Source organism: Leucopleurus acutus (genome assembly GCF_964270905.1).
Source record: "Leucopleurus acutus genome assembly, chromosome: 16".
Lineage (NCBI taxonomy): Eukaryota > Metazoa > Chordata > Mammalia > Artiodactyla > Delphinidae > Leucopleurus > Leucopleurus acutus.
Genome location: NC_139158.1, coordinates 64,181,992 through 64,199,449, shown reverse-complemented (window position 1 = coordinate 64,199,449; position 17,458 = coordinate 64,181,992). Strand labels below are relative to the sequence as shown.

At 47.2% G+C, this 17,458-nt stretch overlaps 2 protein-coding genes across 3 annotated transcripts in view; both read left to right on the top strand.

Annotated features, from left to right (window-relative positions):
- Positions 1 to 373: 373 nt before the first annotated feature.
- On the top strand, positions 374 to 4,085 carry GDF5 (growth differentiation factor 5; the record flags this gene model as incomplete). Its single annotated transcript, XM_082857147.1, has 2 exons — positions 374 to 998; positions 3,211 to 4,085. 2 exons carry the CDS (start codon positions 374 to 376, stop codon positions 4,083 to 4,085), a joined length of 1,500 nt encoding a protein of 499 aa, XP_082713273.1.
- An 8,796-nt stretch (positions 4,086 to 12,881) lies between these two features.
- The window catches only part of UQCC1 (ubiquinol-cytochrome c reductase complex assembly factor 1), a 90,375-nt gene continuing 85,798 nt past the window's right edge, over positions 12,882 to 17,458 (top strand). The window contains exon 1 of one of the 2 annotated variants that reach the window (XM_082857487.1): positions 12,882 to 12,946. In XM_082857487.1, the coding sequence (XP_082713613.1) occupies positions 12,923 to 12,946 (24 nt within the window). In that variant the 5' untranslated portion in view covers positions 12,882 to 12,922. The remainder of the gene's footprint in view (positions 12,947 to 17,458) is intronic. The other variant, XM_082857486.1, reaches the window with a different exon arrangement.

The following is a 17,458-nucleotide window of genomic DNA, read 5'->3' as shown; positions in this document are numbered from 1 at the left end:
GGCAGCATTACGCCATTCTTCCTTCTTGGAAAAATCCCTCAGCCTTATACAAGCCTCCTTCAAGCCCTCAGTCAGTTGTGCAGGAGAAAGGGGGCGGTCGGCTTTCTCCTTTCAAGAACGAGTTATTTTCAGCTGCTGACTGGAGACGGTGCACGTCTGGATACGAGAGCATTTCCACTATGGGACTGGATACAGACACACACCCGGCAGACTTCAAGAGCCTCAGACTGAGGAGAAAGCCTTTCCTTCTGCTGCTACTGCTGCTGCCGCTGCTTTTGAGGGTCCACTCTTTTCATGTTTTTTCCTGCCAAACCAGAGGCACCTCCGCTGCTGCCACTGTTCTCTTTGGTGTCATTCAGCGGCTGTCCAGAGGATGAGACTCCCCAAAGTCCTCACTTTCTTGCTTTGGCACCTGGCTTGGCTGGACCTGGAATTCATCTGCACTGTGTTGGGTGCCCCTGACTTGGGCCAGAGACCCCAGGGGGCCAGGCCAGGATTGGCCAAAGCAGAAGCCAAGGAGAGGCCCCCTCTGGCCCAGAACATCTTCAGGCCGGGGGGTCACAGCTACGGTGGGGGGGCCACCAATGCCAGGGCAAAGGGGGGCACCGGGCAGACAGGAGCCCTGACACAGCCCAAGAAGGATGAACCCAAAAAGCTGCCCCCCAGATCGGGTGGCCCTGAACCCAAGCCAGGACACCCTCCCCAGACAAGGCAGGCTGCAACGCGGACTGTGACCCCAAAAGGACAGCTTCTTGGGGGTAAGGCACCACCAAAGACAGGATCTGTCCCCAGCCCCTTCCTGCTGAAGAAGGCCAGGGAGCCTGGGTCCCCTCGAGAGCCCAAGGAGCCATTCCGCCCGCCCCCAATCACGCCCCACGAATACATGCTCTCGCTGTACAGGACGCTGTCCGAGGCTGACAGAAAGGGAGGCAACAGCAGCGTGAAGTTGGAGGCTGGCCTGGCCAACACCATCACCAGCTTTATTGACAAAGGGCAAGGTGAGGGGGCGGGGGGGGGGCAGGGGCACGGCTCAGAGGGAGGGGCATCTGCATGCATGGAGGGGGCTCTCAGAGCCCCGCCACTGCACTGGTGGGAGACGGTGTGTGCATCTGGCCTGGGTGGTATCTGGGACTTACCTCACACACTCCAGGTCCCAGGCTGTTGGCATGTCAGAGCTGGAGGGCACCTGGGGATCACCAAGTGCCATTCCTGCAAGGTGCAGAGGGGGTTACTGAAGCCTGGGAAGGAGATAAGACCTGCCTGTTGGTGGCAGAGTTGGGGACCAGCCTCTAAGACTCTTGATTACCAGGCCATGCTCTGTGCTTATGTGAATTGGCCAGACTTTCCAGGCTGCAGAGGGTTGTAGGTTTTCTCAGATGGCAGAGAGAGAAATTAATCTCAGATACCCATGGTTCTCCCACTTTGCCTTTGGGCTGGGGGGCAGAGGGGACAGGATAGGTGACGACAGTAAATGAGGCATAGTGGAGTTCTGGAACAACCTCTAGATACACGAGGTGGGACAGGGTGGACAACAGACCTAGGGTCTAACTCACCGTGTGACCTTGGGAAAGCCCCTTCTCCCTTTGGAGTCTCAGTTTCCCCATCAGTACAACCCTATGGAGGTTAGATTGGCTGATTTCTGAGAGCCCTTCAAATATGAAAACTTTTTGTCCTGTCCTAAACACACATCATTTTTATCATGAACCCAGGAGACGATCTGCTCCCTTCACTTCTCCCTCTGCCCACCCCACATCACTGTCTTGGCTTTTCCTCTCAACTTGCTGTGTGATCTCAGCAAGTCCCTTCCCCTCTTAGGGCCTCAGTTTCTCCATAAGTGTGAAGAGGGAGGTGGACCTGATTGCTAGAGTTGCTGGCAGCTCATACGTTCTGGTTCTGGGAGTCTTGGGACTTTGGCTGGCAGGGTGGGGGAAGGGTCAGAGAGAGGAAGAGGCTCCTCATTAGAGCTGGCCAGTGGGGGAATGACAGAGGTGGGGGGAGGCACAGAGGCAGCAGGTCTGGCTGAGGTTGGGGGAGGTGGCCTGGCTGCCTGCCCAGCCAGAGCAAGCTGTGACCCCTTGGGGAAATCATAAAATAAGTCCCTGTGCCCCCCTGCTCTAAGGGAGCTTGGAGGGGGGAGATGGGGAGTTTAAAGGCCTAATTAGCTTCTAGAGCAATATTATGAATGTTTCCCAATGGCAAATTGGTATTTAGGAAGGAAGGCATGCTGATTCGGACATACTACTGAGCTTCTTATACACACACACAGCCTTATATTTATGCGTACATGCTGAATCACACACACACGTACACACGTGCACACACACCTTACATATATACAAGGAATCTTCTTACATATATATAGACACATATACATACATACCCTTCAAATATTCACACAAGCCCAATCATACATGCATATAACATGTCACTCACATATGCATTACTTTTCATACTCACATGTGAACTGAACCATACATACACACACACCCCAACTGTCATTCACACACACACACACACACATTCACGTACCCAGCAGGGTAAGAAACATACACAACAAAATCATTATACTGGGAAGCCAGGAAAATTGGCTTATAGACAGGCTTTTTTGTTAACTTGCTGTGTGACTTTAGGCAAGTCACTCCCCCTCTCTGTCCCTCAGCCGTAAAACAAGAACACTAAGATTTTCTTTAAGGCATGGTATAGTAGAAGCAGCTCAGGATCCGGTGTAAAAAGTTCTAGGCTGGAGTTCCAGCTCTGCTTTTTCCCAGATGGGTGACCATGAGAAAGTTACTAACTTCTCTGAGCCTCAGGTTCCTCCCCTGGAAAAACAGGGGTCATTATAATGCCCATTCCACCTATCTTACCAAAGAGAAATCATATTGGATAACAGATGGGAGAGGGGCAGGGAGAAGGCAGTTCTAAGGCTGATGGACCTCTGCTATGCATCTCATTGACACAAACACCCAGAATCACTCAAATCAGCTACAGCCACATCTACAGATCAACAATCCTACTTGGTTGACTGTATAGGAAGCTCCCTTATTTTGAAAAAGGCTCCCAGTGGTTTGGGTCTTGCCCTCTGTCAGAGTGGGGAAGAGGTTAAAGAACGTTCTCTCGAGGGGAGAAGAGCTGTGGTCCTCCCCTGAGGCCTTAAGGTGACCAGCTCCCTTGGTGAGGTTGTAGGGAATGACTTATGGGTGTTCTCTCTAGATGACCGAGGTCCTGCGATCAGGAAGCAGAGGTACATGTTTGACATTAGTGCCCTGGAGAAGGATGGGCTACTAGGGGCCGAGCTGCGGATCTTGCGGAAGAAGCCCTCGGACACAGCTAAGCCAGTGGTCCCCGGCAGTGGGCGAGCTGCCCAGCTGAAGCTGTCCAGCTGCCCCAGCGGCCGACAGCCGGCGGCCTTGCTGGATGTGCGTTCCATGCCAGGCCTGGATGGATCTGGCTGGGAGGTGTTCGACATCTGGAAGCTCTTCCGAAACTTTAAGAACTCGGCCCAGCTGTGCCTGGAGCTGGAGGCCTGGGAACGGGGCCGAGCCGTGGACCTCCGTGGCCTGGGCTTTGACCGGGCTGCCCGGCAGGTCCATGAGAAGGCCCTGTTCCTGGTGTTTGGCCGCACCAAGAAACGGGACCTGTTCTTTAATGAGATTAAGGCCCGCTCTGGCCAAGATGATAAGACCGTCTACGAGTACCTGTTCAGCCAGCGGCGAAAGCGGCGGGCCCCACTGGCCACACGTCAGGGCAAGCGGCCCAGCAAGAACCCCAAGGCCCGCTGCAGTCGGAAGGCGCTGCATGTCAACTTCAAGGACATGGGCTGGGACGACTGGATTATCGCGCCCCTGGAGTATGAGGCCTTCCACTGCGAGGGGCTATGCGAGTTCCCCCTGCGCTCCCACCTGGAGCCCACGAACCATGCAGTCATCCAGACCCTGATGAACTCCATGGACCCTGAGTCCACGCCACCCACCTGCTGTGTGCCCACGCGGCTGAGTCCCATCAGCATCCTCTTCATTGACTCCGCCAACAACGTGGTCTATAAGCAGTATGAGGACATGGTCGTGGAGTCTTGTGGCTGCAGGTAGCAGCACTGGCCTCTGTCTTCCTGGGTGATACCTCCCAGGATGCTGGTCACAAGAGCCCCTCCACGCACTCCTGGAATCACAGAGGGGTCGGGAAGCTACAGCCAGGAGCATCTACACAGCCTGCGTGAAGGGGGATTTCAACAGCCTTGTTCACTCTCAGAGTGGGAACTGGGCTGAAGGTCTCTTTCTATCCACAAGTCCCCCTGTCTGAGGATCTCTGCCCTTCTGCTGCTCTGACTGGCGGGGACAGGCCCAGGGAGACAGACTCTGAATGGGACTGAGACCCAGGAGGCCTTGTCTTCCAATGAAACTCAGCCAACCACCTCTCCTTACCGGGACCTTCTCGATCTCTGGACTCTCCAGGGAGGGCTCGCCTTGGGAGAGGCACAGGTGCCACCTCCTCCTTGAATTACCATTGTGCTTGATGACTTTCTGCCCCTGGGGCAGATGGATGCTGGTTGGGCAGGGGTGGGAAAGAGGGGGAGCGGGTTTGGGCATGGGTGTGAGGCTCTTAGACTGTTAGATTAAAATGTACATTGATGAGATAAAGAACAAAACCATGCCTAAAACTGTGGCAGATTTCTTATTTACCCCAGGGGACCCAGTGACCCTTCAAAGAATGACTGTCCCAGAGAGGGGAGGTGGGCTGCCCAGAGCAGAATGGGACAGAGAGCACAGGCTGAGCAGGGCCAGTGCTACCTCTAACCCCATTCCTGGTTTTCTTCCAGAGCTCCATCTATTCCACTGAGGCATAGCAACAGAGTTAGGTTTCCTTTTTGACATTCCTTAGTCAAGTTTGTTGCCTCCAAAATGGATCCCTTAAATGGGAGGGAAACTGGGGATTTCATTTCCTCTAAAGTCATCCCCACTTCATTCACCAGTGTCTGCTCTGTCCCCTCTCATCCCCACATCATACTCACAGAATCAACTGGTCACCATTTAAAGGGCCCTCCACCTCTCACTGGGGAACGTGGGCTGCCACGATCTCCTCTTCCCCTATTGGGGCATCTCTCTTCTGTCACTGACCACTGTTCATCACGTAATCTTACCTGTGATCTTATCTTACCTGCTACCCTCCAGTTCGGCACACATTCCACCCCTTCACTCCAGCTCTAGAAACAACTGGAGCTCCTCCTTTATATTATACCGTATATAATCACATAATTATACATTAGTAACCTCCCCACTGACCTTACTGACCTTAGACGGACCAATGCCAGACACATTCCTGCTTGGGGCTTGGCCCAGACTAAATGCCCACTTCCCTTTTCCACTAGAACCTATGGGGAAGAGCGAGGCATGAGCTCTTGGGAGGGGAATACAGCCTTCTGGTAGGGAAATTTGGGCACCTGAGTCCTTGTTCCAAGGGCTCAGGACCAGGTTCTGCCTGGCTGAAGAAAGGGAGGACCAGCAGAAGAAAGCGTAGGCCTCAGCTTCCCACCCAGGGGGCCTCAAAATTTCCCCCATCTCTCTCCAGCTGGGTCTTCGATTCCCAGGGCTCCTAGCCAAAGCTGTTTCAACAGTAAGAATTCTTGCCCAGCTCTGGGCAGATCCTGTGTTTCTTCCCTCTAGGCCTGAAACCTGGGTTGTCAGGACCTGAAGCAAGAGCCCAGGGTGGGGGGCAGCATACCTTCGAGCTACCTCCCTGGCTTGGAGGCCATTCCCTGTCCCTGAGGGGCCAGCCTGAGCCTGGAGCCTAGCCCTCCCTGGCCGAGTTTCGTTGTGTTTGGCTGGGGGCAGGCCCACAAGCTCTGGAAGTAAACAAAGGAGCTGCACGGCAGACAGAGTTCTGGTGTATGTGAGAGGAGAGTGAGCCTGGAAGGGAGGTGCCCGGGGAGGCCAAGCAGTGGACTGTGGACACAGGGAGAGCAGTGTAGAAGCAGGGTGGCTGGAGACCCAAGGGCAGAGAGGCAGGGGACCAAGGGGTCACAGGTGGGGCAGGCTCCTACATGCACTGATTTCCTGGGCTGTACGTCCCTGGTTTCTTGGAAAGTCCGACAGATTGGAGCTCTCCCTGCCTTATCCCTATCAGAGAGCTTCAAGGACTCTCAGCCACGGTGCTCTTCCTGCTGAGGCCCAGGCATTGAATTGAATGTGTGGCTCCAGCTTGATACCCTAGGAGCTTCCTCTCCCACCTCCACCTGTCCTAGAACACTTTTTCGCAAGAGAACCACTCAGACTCTGTACCTGACCCCTTTTCCCACCCAGACTATGGGGAACCAATCAGATTGTTGTGGGTGGGAACAGCCCTTCCATCCTAACCATCTGATCTGTTCAACTGCCTCCTTGGAAAATTATCCCCACCAGGCACCCACCTCCAGTCCCAATCATAACAGGCTGCATACTTGTACAGGGCATTCTCACACCAAAGCGTTCAAGGCTTATATCGTTCTTTAGAGTTCACAAACACTGTCTCAGCTGTGGTCTCACAGCTCTGCTGGCCTCAAAAGGCAGCCCAGTTTCAAATTTCAAGATTTGTCACTTAGAGTTAGAGGCCTTGGGCAAGTCGTCTAATTCCATGAACCTTGATTTCCTCATTTGTGAAAATAAAAGGGGAGGGGGATGGGTAAACGATGTACCTATTTCATAAGGCTGACTGTGAGGATACGAAAGACAGCACAGTAGCTGGCACAGAGGTGGCACTCAACAAATGTTAGTTGTTATCATTATTGTGCCCCAAACAGTCTTGTGAAGCGGCGTGTGGGATCTTCCCGGACCAGGGCATGAACCCGTGTCCCCTGCATCGGTAGGCGGACTCTCAACCACTGCGCCACCAGGGAAGTCCAACACCTTGATTTTGGACTTCTTATCTCCAGAACTGTGAGACAATACATTTCCATTGTTTTATGCCACCTGGCTTGTTTTTTTTTGTTGTTGTTGTTATGGAAGTCCTAGGAATCTAATACAGTTATAAACAGTAGTTTTGGAAAAGGGGGGCAGAGTTGAGCGTAATAAAGGTTGGTATCCATATTTGATGGTACCAATATGTTCCTTGCATGATTTTCTCCAATAGTACTCAATAACCTAGATGCAGGCATGGTGTCTCTCTAGGTGGGGGGGCAGGGATAGAAAGACATTTGAGCAAGGGAGTTATATTGCAAGAGATAAGCAATTACAGTGACAGACTGTATGATCTGAGCTAGATAGAAGGAGAGAGATGAGAGGGTTGACAGACTACTGTGTAAAGAGAAGAGATAAAAAGCCTGGAGGTCTCAATGAGGTAGAAATGACAAGTGTCCTAGGAATGAATGGACACTTAAAGAGTAGGATGGTGAGGGAATTCCCTGGCTGTCCAGTGGTTAGGGCTCCGTGCTTCCACTGCAGGTGGCACAGGTTCGATCTCTGGTTGGGGAAATAAGATCCTGCAAGCCGCATGGTGTGGCCAAAAAAAAAAAGGACGGTGAGAACCCAGAATGGCATAAATTAAAATTTTCATAATTAAAACAATTCTGGTGATGAGGTTCAGGAATTGGCCATGGGAATGGGTGGCTGGCCACTTCATAGCAATGGAATCATACTCATAGTGTATGTAGCCTTTTGCGATTGACTTCTTTCACTTAGCATAATGTTTTAAAGAGTCAGCCATATTGGAGTGTATCAGTAGTTCATTCCTTGTTATTGCTGAGAAATAATCTATTTTCTGGATATATCACATTTTATGTACCCATTTCATCAGTTGAAAGATATTTAGGTTGTTTTTGGCTATTATGAATAATGTTGTGATGAACAACCATATACAATTTTTTGTGTGGGCATATGTTTTAATTTCTCTTAAATATATACCTAGGAATGGAATCACTGGGCCATATGGTAACTTTATGTTTATCATTTTTAGGAACAACCAGACTGTTTTCCAAACATCACATACATCAATGTATGAGGGATCCAGTTTTTCCACATCCTTGTCAGCACTTTGTATTACATGTCTGCTTGATTATAGCCATCTAGTGGGCATGTGAAGTGGTATCTCATTGTGTGTATGTGTGTGTGTGTGTTTCCCTAATGACTAATAATGTTGATCATCTTTTCATTAGCTTCTTGACCATTTGTATATCTTCTTTGAGAGACGTCTATTCAAATCCTTTGCCCATTTTTTTTTTTTTTTTTTTTTTGCAGTACGCGGGCCTCTCACTGTTGTGGCCTCTCCCGCTGCGGAGCAACAGGCTCCGGATGCGCAGGCTCAGCGGCCATGGCTCACGGGCACAGCCGCTCCGCTGCATGTGGGATCTTCCGGGCACGAAGATCCGGACCGGGGCACGAACCCGTGTCCCCTGCATCGGCAGGTGGACTCTCAACCACTGCGCCACCAGGGGAGCCCTCCTTTGCCCATTTTTGACTGGGTGTTTTTTTTTTTAGTCCCTTATCAGATATGTGATTTACAAATATTTTCTCCCATTCTATACCTTTTCGCTTTCTTGATGGTATCTTTTGCAACATAAAAGTTTCAATTTTTATGTAGTCCAATTTATCTATTTTTTCTTTTGTTATTTGTACTTTCGATGTTTTATCTAAGAAGGTTTTGCCTAAAACAAGGTCACAAAGATTTACTCTTATGTTTTCTTCCAAGAGCTTTATAGTTTAGCTCTTATATTTGGATCTGTGATCCATTTTGATTTAATTGTCCATATGGTGTGAAATAGGAGTCCAACTTCATTCTTTTGCATTGTCTTTTAAAATTTTTGTGAATATGTATTATACCTCCACAGCTGTAATATGCCTGAGGGCAAGGACCAAGTTCTACTTCTTTGTATTTTCCATAAAACCAATGAGTCAACTTTTTTTTTTCAGAATAAGGTTTTGAGAGTGATATGGATATTTTTCTTTCAATTTTATTTTATTATTATTATTTTTTCAGCCGCACTGCACTGCTTGCAAGATCTTAGTTCGCTGACCAGGGATCAAACCCGGGCCCCTGGCAGTGGAAGCTCAGAGTCCTAACCATTGGACTATCAGGGAATTCCCTTTTCTTTCAATTTTAAAGGTAATTATATAGATGCAGTACAAACTCCAAACAACGCAAAAGGATATATAGTGAAAAAAATATGTCTCCTTTCCAGACCTAACCTCCTAGTCTCCCAGCCCTCTTCTTCAGAATCAACCATCATAACCACTATTACCAGTTTCTTGTGTTTCCTTCCAGTGATTTTCTACAGCTACACTAGCACATACTTAGAATAGGATCCAAAGTCTTTACCATGGCCAACAAGCTCCCCCATGATCTGGCCTCTAGCGCCAGGTTGTCGACCTCATCTCTTACCATACTCTTCCTTATTCATTTGGCTCTAGGCCGTGATAACCTCCTTTCTCTTCCTTGGAAACCCCAAGCATTCTCTCATGTTGGGACCTTTGCACTTGTGTTCTCTCTGCCCAGCATGCTCTTTTCCAAGATATTTACATGGGTCACTCTCTCATTTCATTCACATTTCTTTTTTTTTTTTTGGCTGCGCCACACGGCTTGCAGGATCTTAGTTCCCCAACCAGGGATTGAACCCAGACCCCCGGCAGTGAAAGCACCGAGTCCTAACCACTGGACTGCCAGGGAATGCCCTTGAAACTTTTTCTTGACAATATCATCACCATCTTTGCACTGATGACATCTATTCCATGGCCTGGAAAAACAATCCTTTATTGACTCCAACTATCAGCTCTCTCCTCTGCTAATCCCAAGTTAGCTAATGATTTTGAAGAAAAATCACACAGAAATAGATGGATGCCATTAAAATTTTTGCTCTTAAGTGTATAAGAATATTCATGGAAACATTGGTCATAAGAACAACAACAAAAAGAAACAAACTATATGCCATATATATCATATGATAGAACAGCTGTTAAAAGGAAATGAACTGGATCTATGTAGAGCAACATATATAGAATTTTAAAAAGAAACTAGTAAAAAGAAGGAAGCAGCAAAATAAAACAAAACTATGCTGTCAATTAAGTTAAAAAAAAAAAGGAAAAAAACGAAAACCCACACCAACCAGAAAGACATATTTTCTAAGAGAACATGTATATGTATATGAAAGCATTAAAAAAGATCTGAAAGGAAATTCAATTTTAGAGAGGGTGGAAGGTTGGGATTCAAGGTGACGGTAAAAAGGGAGTTTAGCTTTATCTGTAACATGCTAATTTTTAGAAAATACAGTGTAATCATAAATCACTTTTTAATTTAAAATTAATTAATAAATTAAAATTTATAAAGTGGAGAGTTATCAGCTTCAACTAGATTCTCCATATTTCACTGGCCCCTTTTTCTTTCATTCTCTGTTAAACTTTAAACTTTCTCCTTCTTCTAAACTATAATCTCATACCATCGGCCTTCCTCTGAGTAGAAAAACTTTCCTGCCAAGTTAACAGAGAAAATAGAAGCCATCAGAAAGGAAATTAAATATCAGTCTTTTCTCTTGTCCCCAACATCTTAGTTCATCATCTCTTGTGTGAATTATTTACTTGGTCTTAAATTTGCACAGTTTTTGTATCACATTTGCTTCTTGAATCTGATTAACAAGAATATTGCTCTTATCCCCCCCTTTTTTTTATAGATAGGTAGTTTTTTTTTAATAAATTTATTTATTTTTGGCTGCATTGGGTCTTCATTGCTGCCCGCGGGCTTTCTCCTGTTGCAGCGAGCGGGGGCTACTCTTCGTTGTGGTGCGCGGGCTTCTTGTTGCGGTGGCTTGTCTTGTTGTGGAGCACGGGCTCTAGGCGCACGGGCTTCAGTAGTTGCGGCACGGAGGCTCAGTAGTTGTGGCTTGCGGGCTCTAGAGCACAGGCTCAGTAGCTGTAGGAAGGGAAGTGCCTCCCCTTTTAAAATAAATTAATTAATTGATTTATATTTGGCTGCATTGGGTCTTTGTTGGTGTGCACGGGCTTTCTCTAGTTGGCAGCGAGCGGGGACTACTCTTCGTTGTGGTGCGCGGGTTTCTCATTGCAGTGGTTTCTCTTGTTGCAGAGCATGGTCTCTAGGCGCGCAGGCTTCAGTAGTTGTGGCTCACAGGCTCTAGAGCGCAGGCTCAGTAGTTGTGGCGCACGGGCTTAGTTGCTCCGCGGCATGTGGGATCTTCCCGAACCAGGGATCGAACCCGTATCCCCTGCATTGGCAGGCGGATTCTTAACCACTGTGCCACCAGGGAAGCCGGGAAACCCCCCTTTTTAATATGTGATGCAACTTGTCCTAACTTATGTGTGGGAGCGCTACACCACTGTTTCCAATACCAAACACATAAGCTGTCCACTTGAGTGCAAAGCATCTAAAGGGTAGTTTCTAAAGCGTAGTTTCCTTCCCATGTTATTATTACTATTTTTTTTAATTTGGTTGCGCTGGGTCTTAGTTGATGCAGGCGGGCTCCTTAGTTGTGGCATGTGAACTCTTAGTTGCGGCATGCATGTGGGATCTAGTTCCCTGACCAGGGATCGAACCTGGGCCCCCTGCATTGGGAGGACAGGGTCCTATCCACTGTGCCACCAGGGAAGTCCCCGCATGTTATTCTCTAATTTAGCTCTTTGTTGTTCCCTTCATAGCACTTACCACAATTGTTAACTATTTTATTTTTTTTATCGGCTTACTAGACTTTTGTGACACAGCACCTCCAGCCTCTACCCCCCCACCCCCAGGTCTATGAGCTCCAGGAAGCCAGTATCCACACCTGTCTTGTGTCCAGCACATAGTGACCATTCAGTGGGTCTATGTTGACTGAATGAAAGAGAAGGGAGTCCTTCAGCACCCTGCCCTTCTGCTCCCAGTCACCCCAGGAGCACTGACACCTTCTCTCCTCTACTGTTCTTGGGATACAATGAATGCAAGAGGTGTTCTAGCCAAGGCCATTCTCTCCCAACCTCCTGTGGAAACTCTTTGCGTCCTTGATTCTTTCTTCTGTATCTTCATCTTTATAATAATTTCCTATCAATACTCAAAGATGCTCCCAATCACAACCAACCAACCAGAAGCCCCTAAAGTTCCTTCTTCGGGTCTCAGGTCAGCAGGTGACCACCCTCTTCCCCTGAATTTCAGGACTCAGCCATGCCCTTTGTTCTTCCTCCTACTCTTTCTCAGGCTCGTTTTAGAGAATCTTTTTTTTTTTCTTTCAGTAATTGGCTGGGTTGGGTCTTCATTGCTGCGCGCGGGCTTTCTCTAGTTGCGGCGAGCAGGGTCTGCTCTTCATTGCGGTGCATGGGCTTTGCATTGCAGTGGATTCTCTTGTTGCGGAGCACGGGCTCTAGGAGCGTGGGCTCAGTAGTTACGGCTTGCAGGCTCAGTAGTTGTGGCGCACGGGCTTAGTTGCTCCGTGGCACGTGGGATCTTCCAGGACCAGGACTCGAACTTGCGTCCCCTGCATTCGCAGGCGGGTTCTTAACCACTGCACCACCAGGGAAGTTCCTTAGGGAGTTCTGAAGTGCTAGGATTCTCCCAGGATTCTGTTCTTTTCAACCATCGGTGAAAAGGGGGGAATCCTTGTGGGGACAGAGTCTGGGAAAGAGGGACTCCGACAAGGTGGTGCTGAAGACTGAGGCTGGGTGAGGTGGGTTAATGAAAGAGCTATGAAAAGCCCGAGGCAGAGGTCAAAGAGGACAGGTGTTGTGATGACTTGAGCCTCTGTGACGTGTCTGGCGGAGACTAGGGAGAGCGGGAGGCGCGCGCGCGTCCCGACCGTCCGGCCGCGCCCCAGGCCCTGCCTCCTCGCGCACAGCAGTGAAAGCGCGCGCTCGTGTGCGCAGCGACCTCTGTGCGCCTGCGCCGCCGTTGCCGGGCATCCGCCGGCGAAAAGACGACCTAGGGGAGGGGTGGTGGCAGCGGGGACTCCGGAAGCCCACCTTTCACCCGGAAATGGTTGTCGAGAAACATGGCGTTGCTGGTGCGAGTCCTTGTGAGTGAAGGAGTAATTTTGTGGTGTCGCCCACCGAGCCTCCGGGTTGGAGTCGGAGAGGGAGGGGCGGGAGCAACTGGACGGAAGTGCAGGAGCGGAGCCTGTGCGGTAGCGAGGCTGCGCGGCCGCATCTCTTCGGGGAAACTGAGGCAGTTTCCCACCTCCCCCGACCCTCGGTTTGGCCGTGGCTTCTCCCTCTTTGGAGAAGGCGTGAGACTGACGTCAGATATAAATTTGACGAAGCTTGCTTTTCCTTGGTCACCACCTGTGACTCCTTCTCGTCAGGGAGAGAGGCAGCGCGTGGGGCACTGATTGTAGTTTCGGGAGACCCGGGTTCTAGTTCCTGTTCTGTCACTAACGCTCAGGGTGACCTTGGGCAAGTCACTTTTGGGCTTCAGAGTTCCCATGGGCAAAGCGAGGACGTAAATCTGCAAGTCTTTGGGATTCTGAGGTTCTTTGGGTTTGTTTCAGAGATCAGTAGATCAATTATTAACTCTATAGTTAAGTGGAATACTCTTATATGCTATTAGAGTGAAAGCTGCACGAGAACTGGGGTCATATCTGTCGTTTTCACTCTGCCTAGCACAGTGTCTGGCACGTCATAGGTGTTCAGTAAAGATTTGTTGAAGGAATGAAATAAGTGATGAAGAACTACTCGACTAATTAACACCCATATGGGAAGCTGCTGCACCTCTTGTGATTCAGTCCTGAACTTCTAGCCGACTCTTATAGAAATTAAAGAGAACAAGAGTTAGGAGGATACAGAGCTTGGGTCCTAATCATGGAGGGATAGTAGAATTTATAATTTTATCAAGTCTTTAAAAAACTGGGTCAAGGAGATTGTTTTTCGTAGCAGACACTGTGTATTCCTGCCTCTAGCTTTCTTTTGAGTTCTGATATTAGAAATATTTGTGTCTAATCTTTTTATATGTGGCATACACGGCCTGTGATTTTACTTCTTGTATTCCTTGTCAGCCTAGCAAAGTGCAGTGCCCTCTGTTGTTGCGTAGTAAAAGTTTTTTTGAAGAGTAGCTCCTGTAACCTACAGAAAGTAACTTGGTGAAGTAATTGTTGATGCCAGGGCAGGAACTGATTCAGATCTGAGGACTGCTGAGGAAATGGTAACTAAGATGTCCTAAGTGGTTTTTTTTGGCCATGGTGCTCGGCTTGTGAGATCTTAGTTCCCTGACCAGGAATCGAACCCAGGACCCTGGCAGTGGAAGTGCAGAATCCTAACCACTGGACCACAAGGGAATTCCCTCCTAAGTGTTTTGTTTTTTTAAAAAATATTTATTATTATTATTATTATTTTTTTGGCTGTGTTGGGGTCTTAGTTGCGGTGCGCAGGCTTCTCTCTAGTTGTGGCTCGCATACTCAGTAGCTGCGGCACATGGGCTTAGTTGCCCTGCTGCGTGTGGGATCTTAGTTCCTTGACCAGGAATTGAACCTGTGTCCCCTGCATTGGAAGGTGAATTCTTAACCACTGGACCACCAGGGAAGTCCCCCTCCTAGATGTATTTTTTTTTAATTAATTAATTTATTTTTGGCTGCGTTGGGTCTTTGTTGCTGCGTGCGGGCTTTCTCTAGTTGTGAACAGAGGCTACTCTTCGTTGTGATACACAGGCTTGTCACTACAGTGGCTTCTCGTTGCTGAGCACAGGCTCTAGGCGCTCGCGCTTCAGTAGTTGTGGCATGTGGGCTCAGTAGTTGTGGCTCATGGGCTCTAGAGCACAGGCTCTGTAGTTGTGGTGCACAGGCTTAGTTGCTCTGCAGCCTGTGGGATCTTCCCAGACCAGGGATCGAACCCATGGCAGATTCTTAACCACTGTGCTACCAGGGAAGTCCCATCCTAGGTGTTTTTAAGATAGATACTTTGCGGGGGAAAGATGAGAATTTTATTGGGCTGTAGATCTGAAATGAATACCTTGACTTGTCTTGGAAGTTAGTGACTTCCTCAGCTGAGCATGCTGCTGAGCATGTGGATGGTTACAGGATCTTTTCTTCTTGGTTGGTAGCATCCAGTGAAACCATCTTTCTAACTGCCTTCTATTAGTTGAATCTTTTTCTACCCCCTATTTATCCCTTTCTATTCATCTTTTTAGGTGGAAAGCAAGATTAGGTAAGGAAAGTCACTTTCACTTTATACGGTATACTGTAATTCTTTGAAGTCTTCTTATCATATGTTGTAATGTGTGACAAAGCAACAGAAACTCCCTTAGGACTAGAGAGTTACAGTAAACATGAAAGTAGCAGATATTTATTGATCACCTATGCTGAAGAGGCATTAGGGTTAGGCACTGTGAGGAATTCACAAATACAGGAAAATGCACCTGTCTAGGTGTCGGAAGAGCCTTGTTTGAAAGCTTGGCCCCATTACTTACTGTGGGTATAGCCTTGAGCAAATCACCTAACTTCTCTGAGCCTCAGATTTTCTTAAGGGTAAGTTTGATAGGGTTGATCAGAGAATCAGTTGATACAAATGACATTTTAAATGCTTGTTTTCCCTTCCTTTTAATTCAGCGACTATTTTGAGTGTTCACTGCATTCTAGCAACTCTCCAAGGGACTGAGGATGAAAAACATAGAACTTATTCTCATGTTTATAATCTAATAGCAGAGACAGAAAAGAAAACTACTGATAACAATTCTTGAAATGCTGTGATAGAAGTCTTAACTAGGTGCTGTGGTAGCAGAGTAGAAAGGCACCTAACCCAGCCTGAGGACAAGCATTTAGATGCTTAAACTAAATGAGGGAGCATTAGATGGGGAATAGGGGAAAGGAAATAGAGGAGAAGCATTAGCTTATGCTACTATGCTGGACAACAAAGGCGCTCTAAGTAAATCTCTCTGGCTGGACTCGGGGGCACTTGTGGGGAAATGGCAGTAGAGGAGACATTGCCTTGCATGTCATAGTTAGGGGTTGGAGATTTATCTTGAGGCAGAGGGCAGCCACTGAAGTATTTTAAACGAAGGGAAGATTTATTTTTAAAGGTTTTTTTGATGCATTTACTCTTGTTTTTTTTCTTATTTAAATTTTTTAAATTGAGGAATAATTGACGTACAGTAAATCACACTTATTTAATTGTATAATTTGATAAGTTTTGACACAGGTATACACCTGAAAAGTCATAATCATAATAAAAATAACGAACATATCCGTCACTCCCCAAAATTTCTTTGCGCCCTTTTGCAATCCTTATATTGCTCTCCCTGCTTCCAGCCACCATTGATCAGGGGAACACTTTGTTCCTTCTCTTATTTTTAAATTGAAATTTAAAATTTTTAATTTGAAAGTATAAAAAAGTAAAAAAAAAAAGTCCAATCCACATAGTAAACAAAAAACATAGATTTTTGTTTTAATAGATCCCTGTAACAAGGGTGGATGTAACAGATGGGTCAGTCAGAGAGGGCTGAGATTAGAGTCCCCAAGGCCAGTCAGAAACTAAAGTAATCCTGGAAGAAGTGATGAAGGCCTGTACTAAGTGGGAGATGGACAGTGTGGTTAAAGAAGAAGGGATGGTTGCAAGAGGTATTGAGGAAATTGTCTACAGAGCTTGATGAGAGATTAGATGTTAAGGATGAGGAAGAGGGAAGAGTCTAACAGCTTGTCCCAGGTCAGCCTAGGATGACTGAGTTAATAGCAGTGTTCTTCACTGAGAAAATCTAGCTGGAGTTTTTGGGGGTTTTCTGTTTGTTGGTGTTTTTTTGTTGTTGTTGGTTTTTGTTTTTGCAGCTGGATATTTGGTGTTCAGGAGAGGGAGCTGAAATATAAGTTGTAGTTGAAACAAAAATGTTGAGATTTCTCGAGCAATAATATTGATAGGGAACATTTATAGGGCGTTTACCATGTGGTAAGCACTCTTAAATACTTTATATGTGTGAACTTGCTAAAATGACAGCCCTTTGAAAAGGTAGGCACTATTATTCCCCCATTTTGCAGACAAGAAAATTGAACCACCGAGAAGTAGTATTCCTGAAACATTCTCATTAGTCTCCCCTTACTTTTTCCTCTTTCTGTCTTTTTGACCAGTTTTTACCCTTCTCCAAGGATGGGTTTGGGAAGGAGGAGTAAACTGAAACACTGCTATTGCTGAGTAGATCTAGCAGAGGAACTGGACATTTGAGCAGTGCGCTGGGGCTTTTTTATGGTTTTATGAGCTGTTTTGACATTGGTAATAATTTTTACTTTTCTTTGATAGTAGTATAAATTGCAGAAAGCCACACTGGATTTAAAAAAAAATTGTAGTAGAATACGCATAACATAATTTACCATTTCAACCAATTTTAAGTGTACATTTCAGTGGTATTAAGTACATTCACATTGTTGTGCTGCCATCACCACCATCATCCAAAGAACTCTTTTCATCTTCGAAAATTGAAACTCTGTACCTATTAAAAGATAAATCCCTATGCCCCACTCTACCCAGCCCTGGGCAACCACCATTCTTTCTGTCTTTATGATTTTGACTACTCTAGGTACCTCATATAAGTGGAATCATACAGTGTTCTTTTG